At 37.2% G+C, this 13,198-nt stretch overlaps 1 protein-coding gene across 4 annotated transcripts in view; it reads left to right on the plus strand.

Annotated features, from left to right (window-relative positions):
- LOC120303962 (TRAF interacting protein) overlaps window positions 1–13,198 on the plus strand; it is a 53,044-nt gene that overhangs the window by 8,147 nt on the left and 31,699 nt on the right. For all 4 annotated transcript variants that reach the window (XM_039333954.1, XM_039333972.1, XM_039333962.1 and 1 more), the window contains exons 5-6: window positions 5,271–5,310; window positions 9,203–9,330. In XM_039333954.1, coding sequence (XP_039189888.1) covers window positions 5,271–5,310; window positions 9,203–9,330 — 168 coding nt within the window. The remainder of the gene's footprint in view (window positions 1–5,270; window positions 5,311–9,202; window positions 9,331–13,198) is intronic.

Raw genomic sequence — 13,198 nt, forward strand, 5'->3', positions numbered from 1 at the left:
ATGCATTACCCCCCAGGTATCGTGAATCTTTGCTTGTAGCAGTTTTATTTATTGTATGCTGCCCAGAGCCACTATGGTGCGATGGGCAGCCATATAAATTATTTAAATAAATAAAGCCTAAGAAGAGTCTTTGCTTTCCCTTCTCTTATTTAACATCTACATGAGAATTGTGGGCCAGAGCATCCAGGGGCATGGAGGCAGCATGCTGATCGGGCACAGTTGTATATTCCAACTGACCAAATGAAGCTGTTGAGACGCTGTCATAGTATTTGGAGGCTTTTAGGATCTCGATGGAAAAGAACAGGTTCAACCCTAGCAAGACTGAGGGATTGGCCATGTTCAGGAATTTCTCATCTTCAATTCTTGATAGGGTTGCTTTTCTCCAGGTGGTACTCATGTTTAATTTGAGGGTCCACTTGGGCTCATGGCACTCACTGAAAAAGTGGCAAATCTGTCTAGGAGAGCTTTTTACGTAAATCTATAGTTCCATTATGTTCAGATTGGACCCTTTTCTTGGCCAACAGATTGTTCTCAGTCATTCATGCTACAGTCACCTCCCATTTGAACTGTTGCTATGCACAGTACATGGGGCCCAGAATATATTTTTCTATACCTCTACTTCACAATTGCACTGGAAACTAGTGGACTACTAGTTGTAATACAAAGTGCTGATTATTCATGGATCAGGAACTAGATATTTTCAATCTTGCCTACTAGTCGTAAAAGATAAGGTATGATCCAAGTCCCATCTACAAATGATACCATTTTGTGAAACTCTACAGATATGCTTCTCTGTTATTGCTCCTGGCCTCTGGAATAGCATTCTTCCTGCAGTCCATTTGGCCCAAACTTTGCTGAACTTCAGGAAAGCAATAGAAAGTTGCCTTTCCCTGGATCAAGGCAATCCGTCAACTGCTTGAATGGTGGCTGTTTGATTTTTGTGTATTTCCCAGTGCACTATTATTGCTACATTTGATCTTGTTTATTTAAAGATATTTAAACCCATTGTTTGCTGCCTTGCATCATTTTGATTAAGGAAACCCTACACATTGAGATAATGTATATGAAATATTATGAAATATTCAAGTTGCTGTAAACTTGAGAAAAGGGAATAATTTGCAGTTTTTGAAATAGTTACTGTAAGAAAACAGTTGAATGTGGACGTGCAGCACTTCAGATAGGAAGATTAAAAGGTGCTTTATATAAACACCTTTGTAAAGATGTGTCTGTTTTACAGACACACTGCTAAGTGTAGTGTCTATGCTCATATCCAGTCTGAAACATTTTTATTTTATTTTTTTGGCTTTGGATCTGAAGCATTATACACTGTTAAATTTTATACTGTAATCCAATGGGTTTTTTTTTTTTTTTTACAAACTCACTTTTTCATGGCGAGATATATAATGGTAGAGAGCTATTCTAGAACAAATTTTTTTAAAAGCTAATATAGGTAAAATACATAAATATTTTTAAAACACAAACTTTTCAGAAGGCTGTTGGAAAAAGTGAGTTTTACCTAGTTTTCCAATTATAGAGAATGGGAGCGAACCATGGCGCAGTTTGGAGTGAATCAAGATAATGGTTCCTCTTATATGTCCCGAAATATTCAGATTGGATTGTTGAAACAGGGCGCAGTGGTCTGACATAAGAACAACCATTTTTCTCTCAGAAATAACTAGAATGGGCCAATCCAAACATGCTGAGGTTTGGTCCATGCAGATTGCTTTAATAAATTGGCAGGCGTACAAAGTGGCTTGTAGCATTCCAAATATATAGGGAACGAGGAAATAGTAGCCTATCCTCCCCACATGCATAAATACATACATACATACATACATACATACATACATACATACATACGTATATATGTATATGAATGATATTCTTGGCATATTTTGTGTGAGCATAGCATGGTTTATAGGCAACCATGAAAAAAAGATGATACTTTAAAGTTGATGGAAAGTAAAAACTTGGCACTTTCAGCAGATCCTAGGATAGGATGAGATGATCTTTCCCTGATAGTATATCATCTTGTTGTTATTATTGCAGTTGAAATGGTTCCTTTCCCTGGCATACTGAATGTATTGTTATTTATTTATTTTTTCTTTTCTTTCATTTTGCTTTTTTGAAATTTAATACGTTAAGTTATCATTTCAGTCACTGAGCTGGCATACAAGGTGATAAATAAGCAAATTTTTAAAGGGATCATATTTTTGTATAAAATATATTACATATTTTTTTTCAATTTGTGTAATATATTACAGATGTGAAAGTAAAAATTAGTATCATGATGGTTTTGAAAAATCATGAATAAAAATTAAGTGTATCATACTGTTAGTAATTCAGTTCAGAAGGATAGTTTCTTCATTTTGTTTTATGCCAATTATTAAAATATGTTTTGGCTTTTTTTATTTATAAAGCTGGCGTGCAGTTGTCATCAGAATTAGTTACTAAAGAGATTAAATCATCCATCTTATCTGTGCTGAATGAACTAGGTAACTGAAATGTCAGAAATACTTGGAAGCGTGTCTAAGCTGTGTTTATCATTCTGTAAGGATTTGTTTAAGCAGGTGGTTCCGGTAGATGTCCCATTCAATGCAGAAAAGCTTTACAGATAAGGTTTGTGTCCTTCTTATATTCCCAGGCTGAATGTCAGGCAATGGACAATATTAGTACTGAGGAGGTTTTTTTTACAAAATGAATAGTTTGTGCTAGTAAACTTATTAATTAAATTTGGGTGGAGGGTTTGTGAGCTATAGTGCCAGTCTCTTCTTCAAATTTTGAAAAGCATTTTTCTGAATAGAATAGTATGAGCAAATGTTGTAAGAATGTTCATCTTCATGCAATATGAGACAAATAACATATTTTTAAAGGTTGCAATTAACCTTTAATTAAGGTTAAGCTGTTAACTTACTGTACTATATTATGCTGTGGTAAATACAGGTTTGGAGACTTCAAAGAGAGAAAGTCAATATCATGGTTTTGTGTCACAGAAATGCTTTTAAACAACTAGTGTATAGAGAAATATCTCTGTCATTATCCAATTTCCTAATATGAAAAGTTTCATAACTTTAAATATTGATGAGGTTGATTATCAGCTGGGAGGTTTCATTCAACATTTTCCCGAAGAAAAGAAATTTCAGGAAGCTATCAGCCTTGCATCTTCTGGAATCTTACAATTCCAGCTCCCCTCCAAATAATTTACAGAAGATAAAGGACCCCTTTAAATGAGGAGGTGTAACCCTGGAGGAGGACAGTTTTGAGATCTTGTAATCTCCTGGTTTTTTTATTCTCTAGGAAATAATCTCTGCTGGTGTACTGAATTCTTTCATTTATATAGTCATTATATAAAATATTTATATGCTGGTTTTGTCATTTCATTCACAAATGCTTAAAAGAATGCTAACACACACAATAAATCCCTGTAAATATATTTTAAAAATATTAACAATTAGCAATAAAATAGTACATAGGCAAAATTGTCAGTTTTCATTTCTGCTAATCCTCTGCACCCTCCGGCAGGATTTTTTGGGGGGGGCACCTTTCCCAGAGTTCAGGGTGTTCCTTGTAAGACGTTTTCCTAGCTTCGTAGCATTATCAAATACTGTAAAATTCTGAAATAAATAAATGTTATATTCATATATAGTATAATATATGTGTGAGGGAGGGAGAGAGAGAGAGACAAAGAGAGAAAAGAAAGAGAAAGAGAGAGAGAGAGAGAGAGATAAAGAGAGAGAGGGAGAGAGAGAGCTGGCTATGTCTATTCCAGTGATGGCGAACCTTTTAGAGATCGTGTGCCCAAAAATTGGCCCCATCCCACCTGCTTGCAGGGCCACTCACCGCCTCCAGGGCCTGCTGCAGATCACCCAGGCAGTCCAACAGCACCATGACGGCCACGTCCTCTACCCGTGCTCCGCAGCATCAACTGTGTGCGATTGGGCATGAGGGCAGAGTCTTGTCTACACTGCCTGGCTGCCGTGACCTTGGCTGTACTGTTCCGCGTGGGCCACACTCTGGGGGGACTCTCCTCCAGGGGGGCTGCTGGTGAGGAGGGAGTCACGGGGGGGAGGCAAGGCTGGGACAACAGCATTTGTGCTCACAGAGAGGGCTCCGAGTGCCGCCTCTGGCACCCGTGCCATAGGTTTGCCACCACTGGTCTATCCTAATAAAGGGAAGGACTAGGAGTGACATGATAGCAGTCTTCCAATATTTGAAGGGCTGTCAACAGAGAAAAGAGGGACAACATGCTCTTCAAAGCACCTGAGGGCAGGACAGGAAGTACGGTAACCAATGGAAACTTATCAAAGGGAGACAAACCATTTGTACAAAATGATATACAGTCTCCTGCTTGAACAGGGGGTTGGACTAGAAGACATCTAACTCTGTTATTCTGTATTCTATTCTGTATTCCATATATTTTCTGTTTTTTTATTATTATTATTAAAAGGTGACAATTGTTCCAAAGACCTCTTCAGTGTTCAGTTAATGAAATTTCCTCCATATTGGTGTCAGTTTAGTGCTGTCTGTTTCATTCAGCTGTTAATCTGCATCAGTAAAATCCAAGCTCATTTGAACGAGCAATTAGCAAAGCTTTAATTGTACTTGGTGTTAAGTGTATCCATGTGCTATTGCAAATTGGTTTTTTTGAACTTCGTTAAAATAATCATTTTTGAGATGCTGTTACACTGAAGTGTGGGCTGAATGGGTCAGTTTTAATGGGTTTTAATATTAGTTAAAATAGACAAATATATTTTGCTTGGCAGAATATTTGTCCGATTGCCCTGTTAAGTTAAAATGTGAAAACTTTTCTTCTGTGTATCTTCTGAAATTGCTTAACAATTGAAAACTGAAATTGAAAAATACTTAGTAAGATGGTAATTTTTCTGATATTAATTCTTCAAGACCCTTTTTTTTTTTTTAGCATTCCTGTAGTTCTAAAGTAGTGATTGTCAAAACTGTGATCCATGGAACTCTGGTGGTCCATGGAGGCTCCTTGCACTTTCCCTGCATCGGTCAGCTGATTTGCGATAATAAATTAGTAGCTGAAAACTGATTAATTGACCATTGTAAGTGATGAGACAAGTAACAACATGAATTATAACATTTAGAAAATGAACAACAGTGAACAGATCTCACATGTTTTGCTCAGACAGAGCGTGACTGGCCTTTGCATACATTACCTATACATACATATTTTAAAAAAAAAAATTGTATGATGTTTTAGACTTTGTTCTTTAATCTGATTTGATTCTTTTTGTGATGTGTTTCAGAATGAACTAGATAGGGTGAAAGCTCAGCTCTCCATGAAAGGTAAGTTGAAAAATGAGTGGTCTGAGACAATAAAATGTAAGTTAAGGACGTCATTGTTGTTAGGGCTTTGTCCTAGTTTTTTTACACATCTGCATAAAATTATTTCTGCCTCCAAATCTGGGGAATTGAAATTTCTTCTGCCCGCCAATGATTAAGAGTAAATGAAATGTGGACTACTTGGTGCTGGGTAGTTTACTTGCAGACATTTTGTTATCTATCTTGTAACATCTTCAGTGCTAGAAGGGAGTTGGATTTGCCCTCTTTATATTGATACAGGTAGTCCTCGACTTACGACAGTTTTGTTTAGTGATTATTCAAAGTTACAATGGCACTGAAAATGACCATTTTTCACACATCACCATTGCAGCTTTTCCATGGTCACGTGATCAACATTCAGATGCTTGGCAACTGACTCATGTTTATGACCGTTGCTGTCTCCTGGGGTCATGTGATCACCTTTTCTGACCTAACAAGCAAAGTCAATGGGGAAGCCAGATTCACTTAACAACCCTGTTACTAACTTAACAACTGCAATGATTCACTTAACAAATGTGACAAGAAAGGTTGTAAAATGGGACAAAACTCACTTAATAAATGTCTCACTTAGCAACAGAAATTCTGGGCTCAATTGCGGTCATAAGTCGAGGATTATCTGTAGTTCCTTGATTAAGCTATTGTTTACTGCTTGATTGTTCATGTGGTGTTAATCCCTGGTTATCTTAGTGTTGATTGTTAGTGAGGAGGTGTTCTGATCTTTTTGTTTGCTTTTTAGCTTTTTTATTGTCTCTTTTGAACTGTTGTTTATCTCTATGTGCCTGTTGATTTGTCTGAGTGCTAAGCTTCCAGGAATCCCCTGGTGTTTGGATTTAGCTTGGTCTAGGATGTTTCCAGTTTCCAGATGAAACAATAGTTGAGTCTGTCTATCTGTTGTGAAATTTAAGGAGTTTTTATTGTACCTTCTGACTCCTCATTGATGTTCATGGGTGCACACCAAAATATCCAAAAACACTAGGCAGGGATTAATCAATAAACAACAGCCTAATCAAGAAACTGCCAGGAAGAAAATAATACCCCCACTGACACTGACAGGCAAGCTGCTGTATATAAACAGAAAGTAAATCCTACTTCCTTCTAGGACTGAGCATGTTACCTAATCAAGTGATGAGACGTCTGCAAGCAAGCAAGCTCTGAGAGAGATTCTACAGTTCAACTCTGAGCTTACATATATTCTCCTCTGTTGGCAGTAAACGAAATGCCATGAACCACCTTATTTAGCCATACGCTCAATAAATAAATAAATATGAACCCCTAGTTAATTATGGGCCAAATCTTGTTTATCCATAGATTTTACATAATAAAGTTGAACTCAATGAACATCTAAACCTGGGGTTTTCAAACTTGGCCGCTTTAAGACTTGTGGACTTCAATTCCCTGAATTCCTCAGCCAGCCATGCTGGTTGAGGAATTCTAGGACTTGAAGTCCACAAGTCATAAAACAGCCAAGTTTGAAGACCCCTGATCTAAACACTCAACTTTTAATAATTCTTTTGGGAAAGATTTATCTGCTAATGTTCGGGGTTGTGCAATAGAAGCATTATAAGCTTGATTCATTGAACTGAGAAATAAGAAACTTACAAAGGGAGGAGGGATGTTCTATGAACCTAATTATTCATTCCATTTCCACAATTTTAAGAATATGATCCTTTTTATTGTTTTCTGTAGATGGTTATGAGTCAAATGCAGTGAAGAAGATGTCATTTAATTTGAAAGACAAAAGTCTCAAAATACTTAAACTAGTGAGATTCCAGCAACTGAAATAATGTATATGAGAATACTTTGCTGACTTATAGATTTCTAAAATTAGTTATAATTGCACCAGAGGCATTTTTGGGCAATGCTTTTGAAAATTAATGGTTGAGGCTTTGTCTTTGTCTAAGTTGGGAGCTAAGCAGAGTATCACTATGAATACCATAGATAGATAATAAAGATCTCCAAAGAAAACAACGGCAAATCATTTCCATACTGCAAGAAAACTGTAGTTCATCTACAGCAGAGGTCCCCAACCTTTTAGGCACCAGGGACCGATTCCGTGGAGAGAGGTTTTTCCGCAGACCAGAGGTTGTGTGGTTTTGTGTGCTGCCTGCATCTCGCGGATGGGGCTTTGCTTGTTCGTGCTTGTTGTTGGCATACCGCGGCCCGGTATTGTTCCATGGACCGGGGGTTGGGAATCCCTGATCTACAGGCATTTCTACCTTTACCTGTGAGAGTGAAACAGTCTCATAGATCTTCCTTCCCTGAATGTAACATTTGTCTCTTATGAGATCTTAAAACAGGGGTGTCAAACTGTCGGCCAGATGCATCATAGCGAAACTGCGCCCACCCCATTGCCGGCAATGACAAAAAAGTCACGATAGGTCATGACACATCACGTGACGTTGCAAATTTGACACCCCTGTCTTAAAGGATAATAATATTTACAGTTATAGAGACTGAGCCAGGAGTTTTGTTTTCCTCACCCCAAAGCACAAGCTGTAGTGAAAGCGAACGACAAGACAGCAGTGTAATAGTTCGGTATACCAGCCCTGCCCTGTTGTTCATTGTATTTTTTTGTCAATATGCATCAATCTATGAGAATCCTCATTGAGAAAACAAAATGTAATACTGCTACAATTGGTCACAAAAACTTCATCATTGCATAATTCTGTAACTGTTAGTTCATGGATTGCAGTGACTCCTCGCAAGGCATTACCTCTGTGCTGGAGTACTTTCTGATCCTCAAGAAAAAGGAGGGTAGTGTGAGTGTATTGCCTCTGCCCATTGAACAAGATTTGAAGTGATATAAAAGAGGCTTTGAAATCTGAGGAAGTTTTTAACAAGGATTATTTCTAGCACTTTGTATCCATTGCTGTTGATGCAATGGTTTTGGCAGATTTCCAAACAATTTTTAGAACATTAATCTACACGCAAAGTCCTTTATGACTCTAGAAGATTGTAACTGGTTCTAAAGTAGATAGTGGATGATGTCGAAAATAAAAGGAGATGGTGATTCAGCTTGAATCTCTTCCCCAGTACCTCAGCCCATCCTTTTTCAATCTTTTTTCTTTACAAGTGTCCCTCCTTGTGGTATTAGCACATACGCAATACTTACACAAAGTTGAAAAGGAAGTAATTCCCAGAGGAGTGTTCCAAAAAACAGATACACCCATAGCTTTTGGAGAGTCAGTGACTTTATTGCATTCTTTGACAAAGTGACTAAATTAGTGGACCAGTTTTGGTCACCTTGATAGAAAAAGGATTCTGAGACTCTAAAAAGAGTGCAGCGAAGAACAGTAAAGGTGATTGGGGGGGCTGGAGGATAAGCTGTACTATGAACAGTTGAAGGAACTGAGAAGCTGTAGTCTAATGACTAGAAGGACTGAGAAATGACATGGTAGCAGTCTTCCAATATTTGAGAGACTTTCACAGAGAGGACAGTCAACCTATTCTGCAAAGCACCTGAGGGCAAGACAAGAAGTAACAGATGGAAGCTTAACAAAGAGAGATCCAGTCTAGAATTAAGGAGAAATTTCTTCTCTATCAGAACAATTAATCAGTGGAACGATTTGCCTCCAGATGTTGTGGGAGGTTTTTAAGATGTGATGGGACAGCCATTTGTCCGGAATGGTATAGGGTCTCTAGCTTTAGCAGGGGGTTGGAATAGAAGACCTCTAAAGTCCCTTCCAATTCTATTATTCTGTACTCTGTTGTGTGTACTGCCTCTGGCTAAATTCCTTCCCTTTCTCACTCAATTCTCATATCTTTGCTATGTGTGTTAAGAATGTTTTCTTTGCTAAGTGTAGAAATTTATAAAACTCAAGTGGGCCCTTACTTCCATTTTAATGTTTTGCTTCAGAGAAAGAAAAACGAGATTGTCAATGTATTGTAAATTCATTGAGAGAGACTCTGGATCTACGTAACGCCACTATAGAATCACTCCAGAAAACTGTTTCTGACGTGGAAATGCTGTGTTCTACACTCAAGGTATGTTATCTGGGTTTTTATTATGATTGTCATCTCTAAAGTTAAAAGTTAAGATCCAGTCTGTTCATTGTTTTTCTTGGACTAATCTTGCAGGGCTAAAAAGAATTGGCTATTAAGGTAATCTTAAGTGAATGGAGAAAGCTATTTGCTTCAGCCATGTTCCATGGTTTACTAAAATAGCTCAAATGTTGCACAAAGGTAGAGAGCAATTGGTCCAACACATATAATTGGATTTCAATGCCAGTTAGACTTACAAGCATCACTAAACAAAGTGAAAGGGTTATACAGGTTGTCCTCGACTTGTGTCTATCACTGAGCCCAAAATTTCTGTTGTTAAGAGAGAAATGTGTTGTGAGTTTTGCCCATTTTACGACCTTTCTTGACTTTGCTTGTGAGAAGGTCACAAAAGGTGACCGCATGACCTTAGGACACAGCAACGGTCAGCCATATGAACCAGTTGCCAAGCATCTGAATTTTGATCACATGATCATGGGGCTGCTGCAAAGGTCGTAATTATGAAAATGGTCATTTTTCAGTGCTGTTGTAACTTTGAATGGTCACTAAACGTACTGAGGTAAGTCGAGGACTACCTGTGCTCCATTAACATCTATATAGTAGACATGGGAACCACAATCCTGAATGTATCATTAAACTGGTGGGAAGGTGTTTGAGATAATGTCTTGTGTCCTTGCTTGGAAATATATTTTGTAAAGCTAATGTCTTGTAGTAAAAGTCTATTTAGACTTTTAAGGATTAGCTTTTTCTTCAGTTGAATAAATGTTGATTATGGCCCCCCAGTCCATAATAAAAGAAAAATCAAAATGCCTCAGTAAACTGCACTCGATCATAAATCCCTGATAAGGAAGTTGGAAGCAATAGTGATGATCTTCAGCAAGTGAAAAGTCCTCATATCCTCACAGGAGACATTAGTAGAGGCTTCCCACTGGAGAGTTCTTATTTTTTCTTCCCCTTATGTCCAGTGAAAAGTTGTTCTGAAGGGTTATGCAAAAATGAAGAACGATAGGAAAAGAAGAAATTGCTTCTTTCCATCTTTTAGCAGCGAAATCTTTGAATAGATTGTCCATTGATGGGAAGCCAAGTTGATAGTGAGATAGATAGATCCAACATCACAATTTTTAAAAAGGAGAGTCTTAACTCAGAATATCATTTGATTCTTCAACAGTTGGAGACATTTAGGTGAGAGATTTTTATTTCATAATTGTTTTCTGCAACTGATGTAGATTAGTTATAAGTTCATATTCCTGCCATTAGATTTTTTTCCATGACTGCTCTTTAAAAAATCGGATGGTGTTCAACTGACTCTTGTTTAAAGTTACATTATGAACATACATATATTCATAATAAGCATGTTGTCTTTTGCATTTTTTAATATTGTAAGTCTCATGAACAACTGATATTGCAGTGAAGACACCCTTTCTTTAATTAGGCATATATTTGCAGCATTGAGAGTAAGCCTGTTATTTAATTTGAAATATTCTTGCAACATATCCAAGGTGTTTAGCTTAAAATGGTGTAAGGTTTTCCACTTAGCCTCACAATTGCCCCAGCATTGCTCAGGAATTTAAAAGAGCCAAAGAAACTCCTGAGCCGAGGTTTCAGCAAGCAAACAACTTTTATTTTGATCAAAATAGAGTTGGGTGACCCCATCTCTCTTCGTGGCTGGTAGAGAGATGAAGGCAACAACCAGAAAAGATGTCTTCCATCTTTTATACCTTTTCAGAACAAAAAGATCAGGTCTTGGTACTAGGCATAAGATGGCACAAAAAAACAATTCCTAGATGATGACTCATACATAGCAACCCAGGCTCCATCCGTAACTCCTTTCCCCCTCCCCTTACTGTGCTCTTTTCATATAAGCAATCACCTATACCTAAAGCATGAAGCCGTTACTTTTCCAATATATATATAAAGCATCTGATCAAGCAATTAACTACAAAATAATGATTACAAAATAACAAAACAATGATTACATGATAACACTATAAGTATCAATATAAAATGGTTACTATATATATAATAAATGCTAATATCAAACTTAAACATACTAAAATCATAAGCACAATAAAATCCCTTCACTCCTCCCTTTTTAATATAAAAGCCGAATAGGCTTAGGGACTCTTAAAGAGGGGAATATAGTCAGAAAGGAAAGGTTGCAAAATCATTGCTTTAGCTGGTCTATCTTTATAGATAGGAGGAGCAATAAAAGTTGGTCCGGATATAGTAGATCTAACAAGTCTCTAAATAAGTGGGATAAGGCATGATAAACACAACAACCCTCCTAAGGCCAAAACTACAATGAACAATATCCATTTCCAAGTATCAAACATTCCCAAAAACCATCCTCCAACATCCAGTGCCCCTGTCCATGTCTGGACAGGGACATGAGCCAACTCTCGAATACTGTCAGTGACTTCTTTGGCATATTCCTTATATGTAATGTCAGACTGGGGTCTAATAATACAATTTAGAGCCACAATGACAAAATAGAGGGCCCATTTGGTTGGACGGTCCTTTCCAAATCAAATTAAAATAAGAAATGATGTTCTCTCAAGCTTCACATTTAAAAATGAAACAATTCTTTAGGGCCAGATCAATAATAATAATAATAAGAGTCTTTGATACTGAGGGAATCTCAGTTGTGGTTTCCAGTTCATGAAAATCAATTTGAACCCATATTTGTATCAGGTTCAATTGATAGCGAGTTCAAATGATGCTGAAAAATCCGTTGGTCTGGTTATCGTGAAGCACACCAGGTTGCAGGAATCCTTCGAATGTGCCAGGTTGGGTAAGATGTGCAAACATATTTGGCATTTAATGGGTAAGCCTATCTCCATACTTAGTCCATTTAGCTTGATTATAGTCAATAGCTTTACATGCATCAAAGACGATTCTGGCACTGGTCCATAAATCTCGTGTTATTCTTCCCCAAAAGGTAATGTTTGTCTGTTCCTGCATATGTCCAGATTTAAAGTTGTGGGTAAAGCTGCACTGTGTTGACAGGAGCATAACAAGTGACCCTGTTGCCCCTTTGCAAGTGGAATACGTAGTCTTGTGATAAACACAACTCCCATTTATTCCTTAAAGTATTGGGCCTATGGTCCTTCCTTCTACCAAAGAAGGTACGAGGGAAATAACAGTAGCAGAAAAAAAATATTGCAATACATAGTCCAGGTTCTAGGAACACGATTTCCACGGTACTCCAATCCATTGAGGTTCTTCTCCTACTTAGATGGAAACAGTTCAACAATGGCTTTTCAGGTTTTCTGTGCATCTTTTTATTTAACTTTTAATCCAATAATTGCAATATAGAACTATAAATGAAGCTGATTAGAACTTTTTTTTAGCCTGGGACATATAACTAACCAATTACTCTAGTGTTTCTGAGATTTGAGGATATTTTTCTCTGAAATCAAATCAACTAGTCTATTCTTCCTATTTAGTTTCAAAAAGTCTTTGAAATCTGTCTCAAACAATCCAAAACTGTACAAAATTAATTACTTTGAGCTATTCTTTTCCTGTTAAGACAGTAGTGGAAGCCTTTTAATGCCCACTGCATTGAACCTGTGTACCTTATTCCTATTCACGGAAACTGCATTTTAATGGACAATTCTCTTATTTTGGAAATAATAATAATAATAATAATAATAATAATAATAATAATAATAATAATAATAATAAAGTTTGAAGGGACCTTGGAGGTCATCGAGTCCAACCCCCTGCTCAGGCAGGAAACGCTACACCAAGAAATTCCTAAGAAAAGATAAAGAGAGAAAGAAAAGTAATCATCTTTGGAGGCTTTACTTAAAAGGAATAACATCAAGACCCTTAAAAGTAAAAGAAAGGTTTA

This window comes from Crotalus tigris, unplaced genomic scaffold, assembly GCF_016545835.1.
Source record: "Crotalus tigris isolate CLP2741 ecotype Arizona unplaced genomic scaffold, ASM1654583v1 scf7180000017625.6296891, whole genome shotgun sequence".
In the NCBI taxonomy this organism is placed as follows: Eukaryota; Metazoa; Chordata; class Lepidosauria; order Squamata; family Viperidae; genus Crotalus; species Crotalus tigris.